The sequence below is a fragment of the Delphinus delphis genome, chromosome 4 (genome assembly GCF_949987515.2).
Source record: "Delphinus delphis chromosome 4, mDelDel1.2, whole genome shotgun sequence".
Lineage (NCBI taxonomy): Eukaryota > Metazoa > Chordata > Mammalia > Artiodactyla > Delphinidae > Delphinus > Delphinus delphis.
The window spans coordinates 90617491-90641304 of NC_082686.1; the positions used below are offsets into that span (position 1 = coordinate 90617491).

General features: G+C 34.1%; 1 protein-coding gene across 3 annotated transcripts in view; it reads right to left on the minus strand.

Annotated features, from left to right (window-relative positions):
* Positions 1–6052: 6052 nt before the first annotated feature.
* NAALADL2 (N-acetylated alpha-linked acidic dipeptidase like 2) overlaps positions 6053–23814 on the minus strand; it is a 1063610-nt gene continuing 1045848 nt past the window's right edge. For all 3 annotated transcript variants that reach the window (XM_060011115.1, XM_060011116.1, XM_060011114.1), the window contains one exon: positions 6053–13286. In XM_060011115.1, coding sequence (XP_059867098.1) covers positions 13088–13286 — 199 coding nt within the window. In that variant the 3' untranslated portion in view covers positions 6053–13087. The remainder of the gene's footprint in view (positions 13287–23814) is intronic.

The following is a 23814-nucleotide window of genomic DNA, read 5'->3' on the forward strand; positions in this document are numbered from 1 at the left end:
CATTATACAGGTTAGGAAACAAATCTGTCCTTTAACTTGGACAAGGCGTTCTATCTTTCTTCTAAGGACCTTGAATAGCAAACATTCTTGGAGAGTCCTTAACAAAAGCTATCACAAAATGTATAGAAATGTCATGGAGAATTTTCTCCCAACACTGGACTTCTAAATAGGATTTATTTCACTTAGCATAATGCTCTTGAGAGTCATCCATGTTAATGTATATATCAATAATTTGCTCCTTTTTATTCCTGGATAGTACCCATTTTATGGATATATGACAATGTGTTGTATCATTTCAACAGTTCATGGTCGTTTGAGTTGTCCTCAGTTTATGAAAAATTCTCTTATGAACATAAGTACACGTCTTTGTCAAGGAACAAGGTTCTTATATTCAGCATATAGTTTGGTTTTTGCTTTTTAACCACTCTGACAATCTTTGCCTTTGTGTGTTTTCTATGTTTATCTCACTTGTGGATTGTTTAGCTTTTTGAAAATATAGGTCTATAATTTTCATCATTTGATAAATTTTGGTCATTATTTCATTGTTTCTACAAACATTTACACCTGCTCTCCATGTCTCTTCTCCTTCTATACCACCAGTTGCATTTTCTGCTATATAAGATCACTTGACATCGACTTACAGGTCACTGTTGCTCTGTTTATTTTTCTCTTTCAGTATTTGTTCTTTCTCTCTCTACTTTGTTTTGGGTAGATAATATTGCAAGATTTTAATTTCACTTTTTTTCTTCAGTATGTAATTTACTATTAATCCTTTGAGTATATATGTGTATCTTTTATTTCTCCATATTTCTAGAAGTTTAAGTCTTTAATAAACCTCCTTTAATAACCTCCTCATAAATTTTATATTTCTTTTATATTTTTGATCATAGGGAGAAAGTTATAATATACTTTTAATATAGTTATCTGCTAGTTCCCTAACTTTTTATTTCTGGTTTCTTTCCATTGATTGTTTTTTACTCTTATTATGTGTCGTATTTTCCTGCTCCTGTGCATGCCTGACAGTTTCTTATTGGATGCTTCACATTGTATGTAGCTCTTACATTTTGGGATACTAGATTTTCTTGTATTCCTAGTGTGTTGTGCTTTGTTCAGGCATATAGTTAAATTACTAAGGGTTAGTTTAATCCTTTTAAGGCTTGGTTTTAGCTTGATTTGGAAGTGTCCAGAGCAGCCTTTGACCTAGGATTAGTTTTGCTTGCTACAAAGGAGTTATCCTTTTGACTACTCTTCCCAAGTCCCTGGATATTACAAATTCTCTCTCCTAGTCCCAACCCAGAGCTTGTTCAGACTCTTGTTTTCTGGTGATTCTTTTTTAGTAGCTTCCTGGAAGTCCGCCCAACATATATAAATCAGTATCAAAGGTTCCTGTCTCCAGATATTGAAAACTCTTTGTCCAATATCCTCCCCCCATTATTATTCTCATCTTTGTATTTAATTAACCTACTGCCTTTAGGCAGTAAGCAGGGGCAATAACAGGGCTCACATTACTTGTTCACCTTCCCTCAGGCATCTTATTTCTGGGTTGCCTATTGTCTAATGTCCAGAAAAATATTTGTTTCATATAGTGGGTCTTGTTTTCTAGTTGTTTATAGCGGGAGAATAATTTCCAAAACAATTATTTCTTTTTTTTAATTTTTACATTTTATTATTTATTTATTTACTAGTGAAGTACAGTTGATTTACTATATTGTGTTTAGTTTCAGGTGTAGAGCAAAGTGATTCAGTTTTACATATATATAATTTCAGATTGTTCTCCATTATAGGTCATTCCAAGATATTGAATATTTTCCCTATGTTATATACTAAGTGCTCCTTGCTTATGTATTTTATGTACAGTAGTTTGTGTCTCTGTTAATCCCAAACTCCTAATTTATCCCTCCCTGCCTCCCTCTCCCCTTTGGTAACCGTAAACTTGTTTTCCATGTCTGTGAGTCTTTTTCCGTTTTGCATATAAATTCATTTGTGTTATTTTTTAGATTCCACATATAAGTGATAAGGTATAATATTTCTCTTTTTCTGTGTGACTTCACTTAGTATGATATTCTCTAGGTCCATCCTTGTTGCTGCAAATGGCAGTATTTCATTCTTTTTTATGATTGAGTAATATTCTATTGTGTATATATATACCAGCTTTCTTAATTGTCTGTTGTTGGGCATTTGGGTTGCTTCCATGTCTTGCTATTGTAAATAGTGCAGCCATGAACATTGGGGTGCACGTATCTTTTTGATTTAAGAGTTTTCATCCCTTCTGGATGTATGCCTAGGAGTGGGATTGCTGGATTATATGGTAGCTTTATTTTTCATTTTTTAAGGAACCACCATACTGTTTTCCATAGTGGCTGAACCAAGTTACATTCCCACTGACAGTGCAGAAGGGTTCCCTTTTCTCCACACCCCCTCCACATTTATTATTTGTAGGCTTTCAAAACATTTAATTCTTTACGAATGTGAGAACTGGTTGATTCATTTATTATTGTTGGACTTCCTGGATTGATATTTGTTTTTTTCCTTCTCTGCTATATTTGCTTCCTTACACACACACACACACACATATTTTTTTATATATATATATATAAATTTATAAATATATATAAATTTATGTATATAAATATATATATATGTCACTGTGAACAGTAGCTTCTTACATTTATTTTATGAACTATTTTCATAATCATATTTTATTTTTTAAGAACCTTCCTTGCTTTATGATTATTGCCATTATATTTTGTGAAAATAATATCTCCTCAAATTATCATACATATTGATTAACAGTTTGGGGAGATTTTCTTTTCCTTGAATTACCTCTTTTTTCTTAGGCATCTGTTGATTTTTTTTTTCAGTTCTGTTTTAGGCTTCTTTCAACTGTTTAGTGATTCTTTGTCCCTCTGCATCTAAAGATGCAGGGATACAGGTATGAGTGTGAGCTTTTTTTTTTCTTTTGTGCTATAAGGGAGGTTTGAATAACTTTTTACAGACGTTTGAGATGACTTCATAAGATTTATTTTGGAAAAGAAAGATGTGCATCGTATGGGAATTGGGAGCTGGGGGGTGCCTTATTGAAAGAACGAAAGCAGTCACACAGGTATTGAGAAAGTGCAGCACAAGTTGGAAAAATTCAGGCCCTTCAATTTGGCTGGTATATAAGACATGAGAGGGAGAAAAGGCAAACACAGAGGAAGAGGTAGGGGTGGGAGTCATCTGTGGAGGATCTTGAATATCATCAAAAGACATACGGATTTTATGCTGAAGATGGTGGGAAACCACTATGACTTCTCTACTGTGATGGAAATCTCTTCAATATGTATTATATGTAATTTAGTCACTTTAAGTATTTTATAATCCCGAGTAGTATCTAAACTATCAATAGTAAATAAGCAGTCTAAAGGTTGCTCTTCCCACAAAAACCACAGTATTAAATCATAATTTTTGCTGAAGCTGAGATAAAAGAAATAGACTTCAAAGGAGAAAAGTATGGGAATGCCCTGTCTTTTGTTTCTGGCGTGGCTTGCATATACTGCTCCCTATTTCTGGAATGACATTCTTCTCCTTTTCCCCTACAGAACTTCTATTCACTCTTCAGACTCAACTCAAATATTTTCTCCTGAGAAACCTTTCTTGGCTTCTATAGGATTTAAGTATTTTTACTCTCTGCTCTCTTATCACCTTCTTTAGGTCTCCATTATAAGACTTAAGGCTTTACTACAGCTATGTGCTTACATGTCTTTTGCTCTCTTAGCTCTGCCTTGGAGCTAGTCATTTTGTTATGAAGTGGTATAGGGAAATTACACTAAAGTCACTTCAAGTTATTTTATTATAGATTAAGTGACATCCATAGATTTGGGGGAAAATAATCAAGGGATCTTAATACATATGTATGGATGAGTTAGGTATGTTCATTCATTCATACATTCAAAGAAGAACAGAGAGCCATTTGGAGATTGCAGTAGCCATGATGTGTGTGGACTTGGTCCCATGCCCACCCACTGACATCCTCCCCTATAATGCTGGGGCTGGAAGCAGAAACTCACATTTCAGAGCCTCTCATGCCAGCTGGATTCCAGTTTGATCTGCCAAGGAGAGGCACTCAGAAGAGAGTAAAAGTCAAAGAAGTGTGGAAGATTTTTTTTCCTGCTTCTAGTAGGGGAGGTAGAGGAAGTGCAGACTCCCAGACTCAGCAACCTTGTGGTGGTTCTTTAAGCCCTGTGAGCAGTGGTTCCACCACCAGCAGCAGTAAAGTTTCCAAGAGTGTGAGTAGAATGTTGGTTCCCGGGCCATCACAGGTTTCCTCCTTTATGCTGCTCCTGCGTGCAGGTCAGTAGTGGTTTCCTGCAGTTACTGATCTCTGAGAAATGGTAGCCCTTTTTGTTAGCCCTTTCGATAATTTTGTAATCATTTTCCTTTTTAAAATCCCCTTTGCTTTAAATACTTATTATGTTTAGTGCAGTGCAGGGAAGAGGAGAGGTTGGCATTGAGTAGAATGGTGGCAGTGGAGATGGAGAAATCTCAAGTTTGGGCTATATTTTACAGCAAAGCCAATACAACTTGCTGATAGATTGGAAGTAGGAAGCGAGGAAAATCAAGGATCAAGGAAGATTCCTATTTTTAGTTAGAGAATCGAGTGTATTTACTAACACAAGGAAGAATTTTGAAGAGGAGCAAATTGTACAAGAAATATAACTGTGCTGAAATTCTATCTGTGAGCACTTAGGATGTCAGAGAATTCCTTGTAAGAAAGCCTCTGCCTTTATAAGATTAGTACAATTGAAGGAGGAGAGAGGAAAGGAACTGAGTTTAAAAAATTGTGTCCTTTAGAAAGGCAGATTAGGGTAGTGGTTATAAGTGTGAGCTCCAGGATCAGATTATCTTATTAGGAATTTGTTACTTTGAGAATTTTATTTTTTATTCAGAAAACTAGTAAGAATTCCATAACAAACACATATATATCCACCACCCAAACTGACGAGGGGGATATAAAGAAATGAGAAGAAAATCTTATCTAGCACTCCTCCATTTTATTGTATGTGCTTCAATTCCTTTTTCTGTAAAAAACGAAATGACTGTTAAATTGTACTCTGTACCCCTATCCTTAGCACTTGTTTCCCTCCTACCATGAATCAAATTAGATATTTACTTTTTCAGTCTGTAGTTTTATACTTTGAATACATATATGCTATTCATGGATATGTATATAATTTTGTATATTTAAATTTTACTTCATGGTTAGAATAATATGTTATTCTGTAGAATATACATATACATAATACATATTATTTTTTCAAAATTTTTATGTATGTGTATATGTATACCTGGTGCAATGGTAAGCCCCCAATAAATGTTAGTTATCATACAGCAACGATATTGGAGATAAGAACATTCTGCTTTAGTCTTAATGAACCTTAAGGAAGGCCCAGCGAGTTAGGTATGTAGCCTGAACACATGGTGCCTTTAAACTATCTCTGCTCTGTCATTATCCTTGTGATAAACTACACTATCTGTGAGTCCCTCTGAATCTAGTATTGCCAATAGTTAAACTGAAGTTTATATTTTATTTGGCTGTGCAGTCCTAGAAGGTAAAACTGTGTTCACCATTTTTGTATCTCTAGCACTTAATACAGTATCTGGCCTAGAATAGGCTCTCTGTAAATATTTGCTGAATGAATAATTGAGTGAAATCTGCTACATCATGCAATAGAGATGCCTTTGTGCAATAAAGAACTGACAACATTTTTTAGAGCAAATTTGAAGAAACAAAGCTCCTTAGCACTGGAGTTGATACAAATGCTGCTACTTGATGTTAGAACTTGGCACAAACTACAAACCTAAATGGCCCAATATGAGGACTGCATGTTTGAGAAAAGAATGGAAGGAAAAAAAAGAAAAAGTGATAAAATCTTAGAGTGTTCCCTGAGCAAGGCTTATTTCTGTTTGGGTGTAATACACAATACATAAAGATAATTCATTAATAATACATACTAATAACTAATTCATTTTGCATGTTTATAACAAAACAGTTAACAGTGATTTTCAACTGTATTTAATATTTTTTTAATGGGCATTTTAAATATGATCATTTTGCTGTACATACACATTGCATTTATGAATTAGAAAATATTCCTTAAAAGGTGCCTTCATTTCATAGTACTGTGTTTTCAATTATGTGCAAATATTTAAGCAACTATAAAATATAAAATATTCACTCATATTCTTAATGGATGTGATGTCCCAATCCATTTTTTGTCACTCCAAATCACAACATACTTTTTTAAGTAAGCTGTATATTGAATCATGTGAATAATACATAAAAAGTTGTAAAATAAATTGAAATCACAATTGATCTAAATATAGAATGCACTGGATTCCTGATGGGCATCCACACATTATAGAAATTAGGCATTCAACCCTATATAGTAATTAAGAAACTACAGACACATGCCTCTAAATCAGTCATTCAAAATCAATCACAGCAAAGACACTGACAATAAATTTCTTTACAATGAAAATATTTCCAAATCACAGATGTTAATCTATTTTGAAGAATACTCAACACTATAACAGTTCAGTGCAATTTAGTAATTGGGACACCCCTTGAAAGAGATTTGTTTTTTAATCAAAGCAAATTTAATTAGAGAAATTGTGCTCCAGATTTTATCCCAAGTTAATTTATAAATCTGCTCACCACCATTCTCTATTTTAGGGCTATATTTTTTATTATACAACTGAGAAATTTTATTCATTATAAAATTTCATGTATCTAAATATTGCTATACTACTGACATGGCTAAAAAAATGCATGGTTTATATTAACATTCCAGACACATCTGAAACTATTATCAGTGATGTGCTGAGTTTTCTAGATGTCTGTAAAATCAAATTAGCCCTTCAAAGTGTCCTAGAAAGCTCTTTTCTTTTCTGAATACAATTGTATTCATATTCTCCAAGTAGCCAGTCTGAATATGTGGGATATAGTTGCCGTTAAACCTTCCTGTGTGAAATGTAAATACTAAAGCACCTAATAGAGACCTATCTCAGCTTAATAAATGAAATTATTTATAACATCTTTGGAATAGAATTATTAACCATCTGGCCATTTTGTTTCCTGCAGACTAGTTGCAATGGTGTAATAAAATATTTTATTTCTTGTTAAACAGATATGATAAACTTGTCTTTATAGAGCAATAGCATTTTTTCTGACTTTCAGAATAAGGCAGTCCATTTGCAGCAGCTTGATATAAAGGTAGACAAATCATTATTAATATTAATAAAACACTATCACATACACTAAAAGCATGATTCAACAATGGCTAAGAATTTCAAAAGATAAAGCACACTCCAAGGAATGTCCGTCTGTGTCATTACTATATTGAATAAATATTGTTTGAAGAAATTGGAGAGTTAAACTTACTGAGCAGGCCAGATAATTAAATAATTACACATTTGGATTGAAAAATAGACGTAGTTCATTAAAATAGAGACTAACTCTACTTCTGTAGCTAAGCTTCTGTTCAGATGCCAAGTTTGTACTTTAATTAGAACAAAAAAGACCTACGTTAACTTCAATACAACATAATAATTCATAATAATGATTGTATATTAATCTCTTGAGCTTGCTGGAATAAAGCACATGACATATGGCATGGTACAGGCACCTGTGTGGTCCTTTTGGGACTGAGGTGGTACATATTAATTAGCAACTGGAAAATAAAATCTGCTTCCTTCTGAGAAAAGCTACCTCAGTGCGTATTGGTTTAAGGAATTAGAAGGAATACTGTTAGACTCTGTCTACACTCCTTAAATCTTTGTCTAGATGTAGGCCCTGGATTAACTGCAATTAACTGAGTTAATTCTTGACAGATCCTGCTTAAGGAGTTAGAGTAGACATACTTTTCTTTGGCCTCGATGATTGTATTTTGGCTAAAAACATCAAAATTACCATTTTGGTTATAGAAAACTATATAACTATATAATTCAAACACAAGCTAACCAGAACATATTAAAATTTGAAAGCAGCTTTCTCTTGAATGCTACCTGAAAGTGCCTCAATTTAATCCTTTGCTTTGTAAATTCAGATACAATCTGAGTATGAAACTATAAATGTCTTTAAGAAATATGTCATCTCACAGTCAGCAAGCTCTCAAGATTCTTGGTGGTCCCAGGAATGCTAAAGGCACTTCAGTGTACATCTTTGAAGGGTAATGGAATGTTATTATGGAAATAAAACTCTGGCTGATTAACAGATAAATGTATATTGAGAAGACTAGATCTTAAAATTACTTTCTCGGGATTAAAAAGAAAAAAAAATCCTAATCCCATTGCTAGAGTATATTTAGAAAGGGAAGACAGAAAATTCAGTGGACATTGTGGTGATCAAAATTGGTGACATTTAAAAACTTTCTTTTGCAACTCCACTTTAAATTTACATCACTTGAAATTCTAAATTGCATATAATAACACACTTAGCTTAAAAATATTTATACTTAATGGGGTGCTTAAAACTGAGAACTTTCTGAATAGCAATTCTAATGAGGCTTTTTTAAACTACCAATTTAAACTCATGCAAGAAATACAGATTCACTAGTGCACCTAGGTAGAATATTTCTTTGCTCAAATGTCACACTATTTTTTTCTCCTGGGTTTCATCCATGCTCCTGTGATTGAACCATTAGGTTGCGGATCTATCTTTTGGAATATATAGACCCATTTCCCTTCCACTCAACACATGGATTAGCAGTTTAAAATGTAATTCCTTTCTATTGAAGGAACGTGTAATTAAGGCACATTTAAATAGCCCTTTAAACCAATGAGATGACAATGTGCTACCCACAGAGAAAGCTTAATTTTTGGAGTAATTACATACAACACAGAATATCTCATGAGAACATTTTTGGCTAGGTCTACTAATTACAAAAATAGTTTTTCATTTGAGGCAAAGATGCCGATTCATCATTGGACAGATGGTAACGGATCATCATTTTATTTTTGTAACACCTACCTTTGCAAGGGGGAAAGCTACTATATATGGAATATTTATGTAATTTAAGAAGTCAATTAGTTATTCTGTGTTTTAAGGAGGATATAAAACTGTGGTTGTAAATCCCAGAACCTGGTCTTTTTTTTTTCCCACAGTGAAATTATATGGATATTTTGCGGAGGAAATTATGAGATGTAGCTTGTGGTCTGTTATAATTTTTCATCTAGTTGTCATGGTATTCTACAATGGTGCACTTATATTTAATGCTCTTATAGATCTAAGTTACCTACATATGTCCACCATTGTTGGGGTGGGCTACCATAATGAGGAATGATGGCATAGGTTTCTTTCTTCAAACTCCTCCATTAAACCAGTGAAATGGCAGATGACATAGTCTGATCAGTGGTGCAGAAATACATTAAAAATTTCAATCATATCACTTTCTATAATCAAAAGTTTCTTAACTTTTTGCAGCACACAGCGTGAAGAACACAGGTCTGGACCCAGTCTTTATAGCTGTGGAACTTTGGGCAAGCCACTCCACCAAGTTTCCTCATTTTTTTAAATGAGTTGTCGTGAGGATTCATTAGAAAAAACAAATAGGTTAAATCTTGAACAGTTCCTGACCTGTAGTAGGCACAGACTTTAGCTGTGCCTGCGTCTTTTTTGAGAGATACAATGGTTACTCTCTCTCCCTCTTTTTAAAATGGTGCCATTCACAGCAAAGCCGTAGGCGTCTCTTATTATTGTGACTTTTCAGTTTCTTTAGTACATCAACAAGTGATGTTTTCTCAGGACCCAGGATTAATGTAGATGAGAAATCCTTAAACTTCAGTATGCATAAGGATCGTTTGGGAAATTTTGCTTGAAGACAAAGATTCCTAGGCTTTCTTCCCCCAAATCAGAAATACTGATTTAAACTGCTGATTTAATATAGGGCTAAAATGTCCTCTCATAAGAGCATTTTACTTAATACCCTCCTTCCTGACTGCTGGTGTCATGCAGAGACTCTCCACCTCCCCACAAGTACCCAGGCTTTGTGCCTTTTGCGTGGATTCCCTGGGACAGTTTCGTTTGTTAGGTATAGTCAGAGAATGAACTAGTTCTTCATTTAAAAAGCAGTGATTCCAGCCCATACATCATCTGATAGAATGGCTGGTTATATAGAGTGTACTGGAAAAGAACATTTATAACCCTGTTATATACTGCATGAGAAAGCAGAAAAGCTTAAATTCTAGCAGCACTTCTGCTAGTAACTGAATATGTGACTCTACCCCAGTTCCTTAATCACTTTGTATGCAGTTAGTGTATCTGATGGGAACGCTGATGCTTTCCCGACTGAAGGTAACATTCTAGGGCTTAGATCAGAATGTCTCAGGCTTCCTTTTACTCTGGAATCTATACTTTTTCACAAAGGGTTGTATCCCACGTGTGCCCTGCCTGAACCCAAATTGCAGTGGTGCACATCTGCCACATTTTCTTGGGAGAATAATCATTTATGATTCATTATGTCCTGGTACAATACTACGTATGAAGGATTGTGGGAAGTACCAGGCACCCAGCTATCTCAACAACAATTTAAACCTACTACCAATTCACTGCAAACACTTGTTATTTTAATGTGCAAAGGATTTTATTTACTTGGATCTATTAGGGAAAAATTTAAATGATATAAATTTAAAGGAACCCTGAGGTAATCAGACTACAGCAGTAATGTTCTTAGTTAAGAGGTTTGTTGCAGTCAAAGATGTAGAGCAGCATTTATATAATTGATGGACATCTGTTTTAATTATAATTTAGTTTCTTCACATCATCTCTTAAATAGACTAATAAAAATGTTAGTCCAGAGTTAACTTCAGTCTTCAAGTAGCGAATACCATATAATGTAGAAGTAAAAAATACAGAATATTGAGATTTTGATCTGTGCAGTGTGGTTTAGCTAAGTACACAGTCTTTAAACAAAAATATACAAACACAAGTGTTTTGTGCTCTCAATGCTATTAGAAACTAAGGGAGTGAATTTACTTAGGATTTTGTTGTAAAATGATAAACTACCTAACTGATAATTATTTGTCTTTCTTTGTTTCAAATTCAGCTCCAAAGGAAGAACTAGAATGAATACATTGAACCTTGATTCACTATTTCTGATCCTTTGGTATAAGGGATTCTATTATTTGACCTGACATGCAACTATATGTGTATTTCTCCCACTTCTTTTCTGCTGTTTTCTGTGTAGCAAGAGAGGGCACTGACATTGAGGCTTGTGGGATCTTGGTTCTTTAGCCCTTTCCTATACACACTCCTCAACATGGCAGATACTTTCAGACACACAAGTGCATTGTTTACGAAATATATATTATAAGGTAGTTTCATTTCTTATGTAAAACATGTGCACACAGGCAATTCAGATGAAAATGGATTTCTGCTTGAATTATCTAGCTAATTGCCTCAATTCTCTTCTTTGCCTTGAGCGTATAAGCATTACTTATGGTAGGAACAGCTGACCTTTATAAATCAATCAATGCTGATTAATTCTCTCCTTTCAACTTCAGTTTCCCTTTAAACTAAGATTAGGTTTATGTTCATCCATTAAAGAGTGAAGACTTAGACCTATAGACACTGTCTATGAAGTTGCTCTGGAGGCGTATGATGGGGACGTGTGTTCCAATGTTGTGTTAGAGAAAAACAATCCACATGAAATATTCTGAGGATATGTTTCCTAAGGGGAATTGCTTTGTCAAATACCAAATCAATTTCTAAAGGTAAGCTCAAAGTTTAAACACCTAATGGAATTCTGTGGTTTCGGGGAATAGTGGGTACTAAGGCCATTCAATGACAATGTCAGTATGAAAAGCTTCATTTTCAACATGAGAAAAGAACTGAAGTATAGTAACACTGTATTTTCTGCCTAAAAGTAGAAGCATGAATATTTTCTACGTTGTCACCTTAGTCACATGTGGATAAAGAAGGGAAAAAACATCAAAAGATTTTTTGTAGAATTAAGGAGCTTTTCGTTGATCAAAATAACTATTTCTTTCATAAGGAGTCCTTTTTGTTAGTGGCAGAAATAGCAATTTGATGCTTTTTAAGATATTGTGGGTTTTCAAAGAGAAACTTTGCTACTTTCCTGTGGAAATTATATGGTATTCTGTGAAAACTGCCTTACAGCAAGGAGTTTCAGAAAAGTACATGAAGGAAGAGCAATGTGAGATGCTTTCATTTTAGAGTAGCTCTATTTCAGTGCTTCCAACAGAAACAGCACAGGAAGAAATAAATATTTTCTCCCTCACAAGACATACATCACTCCCGAAATCAACTGAGACATATTAGGGATTTCAAAGCTAGTCACCTTATAAGTTGTTAGGAAAAAAATTTACATTTATATTGCTCTGTGCAGCTACCTTGAGATTTTCCCCTGGAATGTTTATGGCTCTTTTTTTTTTCATTAATACTTAAAAAAATACAATTTCATAACCAGTGTATTACTACATCTAGTTGTGTTACTAACAGGCACTTCACTTCATAAAATAGTCACATTCAAAGTGGTTTTGGTCAACCAATCACTCAGTCAGAATACTCGTTCTTCATATTGAATACTTGATAGTGAAAGTTAATCTGAAACCATATCAACTCTTCATTTCTATTACAGAAACTAGGTCACTAAAGCTCTAACATAGGGAATCATTTCTGTTTCTACGTGTTTTATCCATAGGAGCGAAGATTGTCCAGAACTTCTTGGAAAATTCCCCCCCCCAAATATTTTATATATATCTATATATCTATAGATATATCTATATCTATAGATATATAGATATATCTATAGATATAGATACAGCAGATTTCTTTTTAATAGATAAATCTTAAGTATTATTTCAATAACTTGCTTTTACATAATCAGAAATCTAGATATAAGAAAAAATATTAAATGTACAAAATGCTCTTTTTACACATACATTAAAAAATACAAAGGAAGGATAGCTTTATACTTATATCAAAAGCCATTGGAGGGAAAAAGTCTTCAATGTCAGAAAATCTAGTCAGATTAGAGCTTTCACTTGAGGAATTGTAAACAAATGTTTTCAAATGCTGAGAGTTTTCTCAGTTCTTTCCAGCTAAGACACTCTCAAACACATCAAGTCCTGCTTTGAAGTAAACCTGAGCTGCATTAATGCTGTTCAATACTTCTGACAGGGCTTCTTGAAGGGTCTCATTTGATGCAAGTGACTTGCAGTGTTCCCAAGCCTCCAGGAGTATTGAAAACTGGCTTGTCTTCCCATCAAGGTGGTACAGGATATTTCTGAAAAGAAATACAGAATGAGTAAATGTTTTATGCACCATGCTATTTTCATATCAAACATTGTAAAAAATATTTCCAAGAAACTTATGTTTTTAAGAAATTAAGAAATTATAAGAATACAATATTATCATTTTGGGACCTCTATTGAATTAATGGATCTAGACATTGATCATCAAAAGTTCCCTCTAGTGATGAGAGAGGATCAGACAGTAAGTACCTCCTGATGGAAGTACACAATACTACCTATGAAATCAATTATTTTTGCTAAAAAATTGATCTAAATCTGATGAAGCTTCTAAATCTAATTGCTAATAAATACAAGGGACAGAAAAATATAAAAATGATACCACAGTCTGTCATCAGCAAAATACTGTGAAAATCCTGTAGGACAAATGACCCAGTTTATTCAATGAATAAATTGTAATAAATAGGTGAAGGAGGAACCACTCGACCAGGGCTTTTCAACCTTGTGTTATTGACATTTGTGGGGTGGTGGGGTGGATAATTCTTTATCGTGGCAGCTTTCCTGTGCATTGTGGGATGTTTAGCAGTATCCCTGACCTCCACCCACTAGGTACTAGCAGCACCCCTCCTTTAGTTGTCTCAGTTAGTTTGGGCTGCTATAACAGAATTCCGGAGACTGGGCAGCTTAAACAATAATCCAATGGTTGGATTGTTGATGAGAGGCCTTTTCCTAGTTATATCCTCACATGGCCTTGTGCATGAGCACAGAGAGATCCCGTGTCTTCTTTTAATAAGGACATTAGTCCCATCATGAGGGCCCCACCTGTATATGACCTAATCTAACCTGGATTACTTCCCAAAGGCCCATCTTCAAACACCATCACATTGAGTTTAGGATTTTAACACACATATTTTGGGAGAACCCAAACATTCAGTCCACAGCTGTTGTAAAAACTAAAACTGTCTCCAGACTGCCAAAACTGTCTCTTATAGGGCAAAATTGCCCCCAGTTAAGAACTGCTGCTTTAGACTAAAAGAAATGTCAACCCATCCAGTATAGACTTTACTAGGTCTTTATTCAAACAAACAATTTTTAAAAATGAGTAGTACAAAATTGAATACTAATTAAGGATTTGTTAATATTAAGAAATTGTTAATATTTTAGGTGTGATAATGGTATCATCAGTATATTTTCAAAGTGTCCTTATCTTCTAGAAATATACAGTAATATTTACAAATGAAAAGTTATTACATCTGGGATTTGCTTCAGAATATTTGGAAGGAAAAAGGAGAGTGGAGCTATGGACATCACAGGTAGAACAGGACTGACCATTAGTTAATAATTGTTGAAATGGGGTAATGGATTCATTATACTATTATCTCTCCCTTTGTATATGTTTGACATTTAGAATTCTTCTCAAGTAGAGTGTGTGTAATAAGACGGTGACTTGAAATTTATCCAAATATCTGAGAAAGAGGAATTTGGCCGTGGGCAATTCTAAAGAGCTTCCTTTTATTCACTGATAGATAGAAAGAATACATTTTGGTAGAAAGCTATGGATTATTGCATCATTTGACTTATTTCCAACCCAAACCACCTGAAATAGCTGAAATTTCATGGTCTAATAAGAGAGGCAGATATATAAACGATTAAAATAATTGTCTAATTGTCATATTAGAAATGTAAGGTCCAGTGATAACGGAAGAAGGATTGCTGCTGGAAAAATTTATCATGGAGAATATTACAATTTCATCTTGAAGGATGATGGGAATTACCAGTTACAAGGGTATAAGAAAGGAAACAAGCTAGAAAGTGGAGACAGCACCCTATGTAGGAGGAATAGCATATGCAAAGGTATGGATTTATAAAACAGCTTGCTCTTCTTAGTGGATCAATGCCAGTGTTTCTGTATGGCCAGAGTGCAAGGCCACAGTGGGCAGCTGTAGGAGAAGAGCTGGCAGAGCAAGCCATGGCCACGTCCTACCGGGCCTTCTGTACCAAGCTAAGGAGGTTACACTTTTTCTTATGGGCGGTAGGAAACCAATGAAAGTTTTTAAGCAAGAAAGAAAGATTATTAGATTTTATTTTGGAATAGTTACTTTGGTTGTAATATAAAGCCTAGAGAACGACTTAGTCCAGATGAAAATTGACAAAGATGTCAGTTACACAATGATAGTTGTTTGAAAGGGCCACAGTGCAAGGTTTAGTTAATTTTCACTTACCCTAGCACTGACCTCAGTTTTATATAGAGTTCTGGATCATTGTTTCCTAGCTCATCCAGGCTTCACTACTTCAGCCTCTCCTAAACTTCCCACTCTGTACTCTGATGGTGGTGAATGGACACTGAAATCTACCTAATCACCCATGACAGAACTCTGCAAGTCATTTCTTTCCCTTAAATATCCAACTGGTTTCTGAAGATACTCACTTGTCCATCTTTTCAGCATCTTTTCTCCTCTGTTGTGGGACCCTGATCCCTATATTTTCAAGGATATATTATAATATCATTGCTTTACATATCAGCGTTGAGAAATATGTTCCTTCTTTATCAGGTCTAATTCAGTGTTGTGAATATAGGAGGTCTTCAATCATGGTGATTTGACTGACTTACATTTTTATCAGGCTTTGTTCAGTGATGGAAATTTCGTAGACCCTCTAATGTCCGTGTAAACTACATCAATTCAGGTTATTTTGCCTTTTAAGCATTAACTCACTTCAAAACAATAGATTTTGTGTCTTTGGAGAAAAATTTCAGTTGATAATAGTACATGGTGGGTGGCAGTGGAGCAGAAGATGCTTGAACTCAGAGGTTATTTCAGTAATTTTTTTTTCAAAACCTATTATTTGAAATGGGAACTATCCCTAATAATCCAATATCCTTAATATCTTTGTACTTATGAATATACTTGGCATTTTATGAATTAGAGCAGTGCAAGAAGGATATTCTTTATATTCCAAATATCCTTGAATTCAGGTATAAACTTTGTATTAAGAAGCATATATCCCCTGGATATAGGAGGGAGAAAAACATCTTCCAGATGAAGAGGCAAGTGGGTCATGAGAATGATCTGGCTATGAGCTGTACTCTGAGAAAAATGTGGCTCTACTTTTACAAGGAGAGTACTCCTTGAAATAGAGATTTCCCTTTTGATATTTCCACAGCCTTCATACAATTAAAGAGCTTTTCAGAAGTAGCCACTGTGCCATGTTAAAATAAGCAATTATATATGTATCTACATAGACATATGTACATGTGTTTTATGTGTAAAAATTGTTATTATATCAAAATGACAAACAAAATAGAATTAGCAAAACACCTAATGAAAGTTTCCCTAAATATAAGTTTTATTAGTTTTATATTTATTATTAAATTGGGGAGGGGGTGGTAAAAGAAACCAACTAATAGAGAGGAAGCTTGATATAGCCATGGAACTTTCCCAGATGAAGATGAAACTGCCTCAGATGGTCACATGTATTCTCCTACATGACAGAGCTGTACAAAAGTTACTTTTTCCTGTTAACATAATCCTTAATTGCCATAAAAAAAGGGGTGGGTTTTTACTGTCAGGATACCTATCAAACATATTTAAATTCCTGGTAAATGATTTAAATAGGTAGGTAGATAGATAAAAACTGGTTTAGTATTTTGAGGATAAAAGTAGTTTAAAGTATATTTTAATTACTTAATCATTTAAAATAGTATTCCTTTGTAGGCAAGTTATACTGCTTTACCATTAAGATTAACCAAATTAGTATAATAAAAATATTTAATCATCTCTCATAATATTCATAGTTTTGAATTCTCTTCCTCTAATTCTCAGTTTCATTATAAATCATTTAATGGCAAATATATTTCCAGAATTTAAGAGTGCAAAAATATTTTCAAAAGCTGTATGAAACACTTCTGTTTCTTGAGGGCATACTGCTCAGCATGCTGGCAAACAAAGATATTACAATCATTTTTATCCAGAACTGCCCCTTCAATGTGTTGTACCAGTGCAATTAATACATTATGAGAAGTAAGTTTAATGATGTGGGGGGCTGGCATAGTGACCTTTTGACATATTCAAAACCCACTGGCATGAAATACATTCCTATATACACATTCTATGTTTATCAAATGTTAAATGTTATTAATATTCAATTTAATGATAAGATATTAATAAAACATGCTCATAAAGGTTACAGTATTAATCCCTCAATGACAGTTCATTTAAGCATGAGCACAATATCTAATATATTTACATAAAACTTCAGCCATAACTAGTATAAAATATCTAGAAGAGTGATCATGTGGAAGCATAAAAATACATCCTAAAAATAATGTTTGGGTCTAAAGCACAAGACATGCAATTACTGTGTTGTTTTTTTTTTTTTTAACTCAAAAGCAATACATATATTTCTTAAAGACCAGTGCAGTGGAGTCTGCAATGTGCCAACATTTGCTTTTTCTAACTAGTAAGCAACACAGTAATACTTTTATAATGACTGTAAACAAGCCATGTGCATAGAAATAGATTCTGTTTTGGTTTGTGAAATTCTACAAGAAGCTAAACACATTTTCCATATGCTACATGATTCAAGGAGTAGGCTACAGCAAGCTATTATGTAAGACAAACACTCATATCCATTTCTACCCAAATTGGATACAAATCAGCTTAAAATTACAGATACTTAGATTCTGGCTGAAGATCAGTGACTAGGATTCTTTCATCACAGTTTAAGAGAGAACCTTAATTTGGGGTAGTTGCTGATACAACTTAAGTCAGTTGATCTTTATTATGGTAGAATTTTTTCACCTTGATAAATTGCTTTACCTTAAAAACAAATTGAAGATAACAAAAATATCTTCTTTAAATTTTCATGAGAAGGATAATTTCTCCTGCCCATTTTCAGAAGTAGCTCATCTTTTACTATTTCTCCTTTGTGTACTAAAAACCATTTAGCTTGCTACATACAAAAAATAAATTGCTGTATTTGGAGACCTTTCCCAAAAGAGTATCATCATATTATTTTATATTTGCTATTTGAATGGAAGACAAAACCCATAAAACTCAGCCATGTTGTTACATTTTGTCACATATGTTTCCATATACTTCTTAGTTCTGAAAACTTTCTTATGCATTCAGTCATTAACCCTAAAGTACCCCAGGATCATCCCTGGGGAGCAAAACTACTGTAAATAGTAGAAACATCAGCTCTTTGCTTTGGGAACTCTAAAAGAAGATGCATTCGCCCATGGCTCTTAGCCATGGGTATCAGAGGGTCAAAAGGGTTCCCCAGGTACCTGACTCAAAGAAGGTGTACATTTGGTTGTACCAGTCAAACACTAATTTTATCTAATTTAAGAAAAAACATTCATTTATTGAAAGTGTGTATATATGTAAATATATGACTACGTGTACATGTAATAGTTTACAGAAGTGATGAAAAACATTGAGAAGAAGGCAGTAACCAAGGGAAGCTGAGTATCATAGAGTACTGCCAAGATTCTGCTTAGCAACATGTTTAGGACATTGATGTTTCAGACACTCCCACTGCCACCACTTCATTGAGAATACTTCTCCACCACGGCAGCATTGCTGTCTCTTAACACTTGCTGTCATTGCCAGAATGTTAATCCACAACTAGCATGAATAATCTTGAACTGCCCCTACATCTTTGCCTCACTTCTCTCAGATATAAAGTCCTAGGAGAGCTCATCCAATTGACTGAACTTAGGTCATGTGCCTGTACCCCAGGAACAAAATACCTAGATCCATTCACCTTCTGTGGGGGAGATAAGCCCTGCTTTCCACCAAGCGCACAGGGAATTACCCTCACATAGGAAAGAAATTTTGATACCAGGAAGATTTTTTTTTTAATTAAAAAAAATTAAAACTGCAACTCAATAAATATCTACTACACTAGTGACAGGAAGGAAGAGTGTATTTCAACAGGGTTCTCTTGGAATTACCCTGGAAATTGCTGTTCTACTGTATGGCAGTTTTTCCCCTTATGTTAAATGTTAGCAACTACTCTATAATATGGCAGCAGTGTTTATCAAATTGAATGTGTACAAGAATAAGCTGAGACATTTAAAAAAATTCTCAAGGGATTCAGATGCAACAGGTCTGGGATACCTTATAGGAGTATATGTTTTTTTCCCTGCTGCATTACTGAAACCTACTGGGTGACACCCATGCATACTCAGCAGTTCCCTCTGGTGAGTTTTACATTTGCCAAGAGGTCTTGGTTTGGTCCCAAATTAGCTTCTTCCAGCCACATGTTATTATATACAAACTTCCATGATCTAAATGACATATTAAGTGTGAAAGAAAGTTAGTTACTCCTGTGAAAACGAACCTGACGCTTTGGAAAGACTCACAGAGATGAATTGACAAAATGAGAGTGCTGTTGAATTATATGTGGAGAGATAACTGAAAAGATTATTAGCAAGGGGAGGGGAGGACTACAGTGACAATGGAGAAGGAATCTGCATTCAGATTGTTTTGCAAATACCTATTTATTGCTCCAAAATAAGGAAACTGAAATTGGAAATCTCAGATGATGCAGCATTAGCGTGGCTTAAATAGGAAAGTAAAACTGGAATTCCAATTCCCAGAACAGAACTCAAAGAAAAGTCCTTGGTCCTATATCAAGATTGGTGATGAATGTTTCGGTTAAAAATAGACCACTTTTTCTATCATTTGACCATTTACTGGTTCTGATTGTGTCAGATTAAGGGATGTTTACCCTTTGGGCATTAGTCAAACCTTTACTCTTAAGAACTAGAAGGGCAAATAGGTATCATCTTGAGTCCCACCTCTCATGGACTACTTATTGTGGCTTGAAGTACTAGGTTGACAATGGATTGGGCTGTTTCAGAGCCCAGAATAAAAGAGGTCTGTCATGACTTAGATTCCTACTTGTAGACCCTGCTTTACTTAAGATTATTTAGCCCATTCGCTTGATAATAATGTATAGGTTTCTTGAATTAATCAATGGAAGTATAAACCAAGTTATCAGAACAAAGGGAGAAAGTCATAATTATTTAGTTTTGCTAATTAGAGTACAGTCAACCCCAGTAATCCCTTCTAAATTGTATATTATAAATTCTCTAGTTTTCCTGTCTATGGATCTGAATTAACAGAATAGCTACTAAGTTTTCTCTTCACTTGATGCTCTAGACCATGTCGTCTCTGTTTGTTTAAGCAATGGCCCAATCTGTTATGAATCAATTAAATTACACTAAAAAAAATTAGAATTTATGGGCATTTTTCACAAATAACTCTGTTTCTGGATATTTAATTAGTTCTTTTGCAAGATATAAGTTCACTATCTGAAATACAAACTAGTTTTTAAAGTACTTTATTCAGTGAGTAGAGTTATATTAATCTATAGCCACCTTTCTTGAAGCCTAATATTTAATATATGCAAAAAATAATACATGCAGTTCTTAACTGAACCCTTAGGGAAACTATGGCCTTAAATATAGAAGAAAAAAAGTAATTGGTTCTTTGCACTGGACATCTGGATATGAGTCATCTTGAAATTTTGTTCTATACTTAATGAATGTTCTGGCAGACACATTAATCCAATATTCTAAAAACAACATCACTAAGTGAATCTGAGCCATACAAAAGCAAGAACTCCAGTAACAGATATTCTAAATTATGTAAATGTCAGGTAGTCTGTGAGATGACTGTTTAATGTCATAAAGTGCATTAAGATAATTAAATAACATTACAGATTTTAAAGAATTTTGGTATTTTTAATACTTAGATAAGGCAGATCCAAAATGGTCTACATTTGGATAAAAATAGAAGAAAGAACATAGTAACTACTGCACTAATCTCATCATACCTATGAAAATCTGAGAAGACTTTTAAAGTAAAAGTTGATAGAAATCAAGGAAAAATAATTTCCTTGAGAGCTCATTCATGAAGTATTTATTAAGCACCAAGTACAATATGGAATACAAAGGAATTACAAGAGTGGTCTCAGTTCCAAAGGGATTTTTGAATTTTGAGTTAAGTAGGAAAGAGGAGAGTTTCAGGGCTATTGTCTTTTGCATATGTGGCTAACATAGTAAAACAAACCCTGAAGTTCAAAGAATCTCCCAATTTTCTTGCTCAAGACCTCAAAGGCCTCAAAATGAAAAATTTTTAATAGTTTTGTATATTTTATCTTCCTTTTCTCAGAGATAATCTAGAGATGTTGGACATTAATTGTCTGAAATATAAAGATACTAAAAAAGTGATAGACTTATAAAGTAGGACATCAGAGCCTACTCTGTAATTTTATACTTTCTTATTTTCCACATTTAATTACATTTGATAATTCTTCATCTGTAATATAGACTTTTCCCGTTATTTTAGGTACACTCATAAGAATCCAATTAAAACCAAATGGAAATAGTTTGTATATATACAAAGTTTCTGCCAACTTGAGAAATAACTGAATGTAGGAATATATAAATTTCAAACAAGCATATTCAATTTTATTTAGGTTTTCAGTTTTATCTGAATTTTCAGATAATTCATCCCTTAAAAATCAGTGTTCGGAACTTCCCTGGTGGTCCAGTGGGTAAGACTCTACGCTCCCAATGCAGGGGGCCTGGGTTTGATCCCTGGTCGGGGAACTAGATCCCGCATGCATGCCACAACTAAGAAGTCCTCATGCCGCAACTAAAAGATCCTGTGTGCTGCAACTAAGACCCGGCACAGTCTAAATAAATAAATATTTTTTAAAAAATCAGTGTTCAATGAAAATTTTAAAGTACTTATTTCAAAGTGAGAAGAAAATTATTTATCAGAACAAAGTGTGCTGGGTACTTGCAGTCAGTAATTAGCTTCAACACTAATCTCTCATGCACCTATAAAAAATAATGAAACTATTGAACAGTTTAATCCAAAGGCAAGGAAAACATGTAACAAGGAAAGAGCAAAAATTAATGATATTTTAATCCTTAAAGTAAATCAAATAATTGTGATACAGACACACTCACCACAGAACATTTTAAATGATGTGTATCTTAATCTCGTAAAATTTTGATGTTATATTTTAAAAAAATATATTTAATTGAACCTCTCTACCCACCCCAATACAGCCAGTAAACTTTGCTTTTCCTTTTCAATGGAATTTAAAAATTGTTATTCACTTTCTAAATGAGGATAAGTTAGTGATAATTATTATTATTACTGCTACTAGCGAGCAGCTGTGAATAAGTGAAGACTGAAGATAAACCACACCAGCTTTGCCCTCCTGTGGTTTTATTAACACACAAAGTGTCAACTCAGAGAAAAACTTATGTCTGACAATATTATGAAAACATTTCTGTTTCATTCTTGCTATTTGAGTATTTATCACTTGTCTATACATTTTTGAGATACATGTATGTATGTATGTATGTTTAAATACATGAAGAGATATATGTGTATTTTCATAAATGTGTGTGTATAGATAGATATGTAATCTGTCCCACACTGGACCAGGAAGAAAAAAGTCTAAACTTTATGTCTTCTTCCCAAATCATATAACTGAATAGTAAGCTGCTTGTTATACTGTAAAATATTACGCTTACTAGTAATATAAATCAATAAGGATAAAAGACAGTGCAAACGAAACAAATATATTGTGTTCTAAGAGATAAAGGGCTAATTATGTTGTTTTATAGGCACCAAAGTAATTAGGTGAAGATAGAAAGCCCTGTGTTTCTTACAGGCTGTAGAACATTTCCATAGCAGTCTGTCTTGGTATCTATCCTCAAATCACCACACTCTTTTTCCCAATTCAAGAATATTCACCAAATTTTCACCCTTATTATATCTGTTTTATCAAAATAGGACTTTCTTTACAGAAATTCTGATTATATAAGTAATCATCCTACTTGACTGCGTAGTGTGCTGAGAAAGACCCACTCTGATCTTTGCCTTACTGAGGGAGGAAGGATGATTTAAAGAAGGGAAATGTTTGAAAAGAAAACATGAGTTACATCTAAAAAGTAATTACAACAACAAAGAGAAATGGAAAAATATGAAAGAAATACTAAATGGTCAGTATTAAAATCATGTCTGAGTCTAAAATCCATGCTGTTTCCCAGGACACTAAGCTTCTTGACCTATCACCACCACTTCATAGCTCTATGATATACAGCACATTAAAGTTATTTAAACTCTCTGAAATTCTTCTTCTGCACTGGTAAAATGGGAAGTATTATTTACAGTCTAGAGTTTTTGCAATAATTAGCTAAAACATGTAAAGTGCTTAGCTCATGCCTGGCATACACAGTAAGTACCTCATAAATGGTATCTACTGTTATTATTTGACATTTCTGGATTTTCCTTCCTTGGACACGTACTACTCCCTCCCCTTAATTCTCAACTAACTCTGTCCTTAGTATCACAGAGCTGTGCGATCATCAGATGATATCTCCTGGCCCAGTAAATAGTTCATCCAAAAGGAACTTTCAGGGAGCAAGGGAAAGACCACTTCTAAGCGTTTGCCAAGAATATATCAACTCCTGCAAGAATCTGTGCCAATAAAACTATCTGCCTTTTAATTATAAAAAATGCCACCATT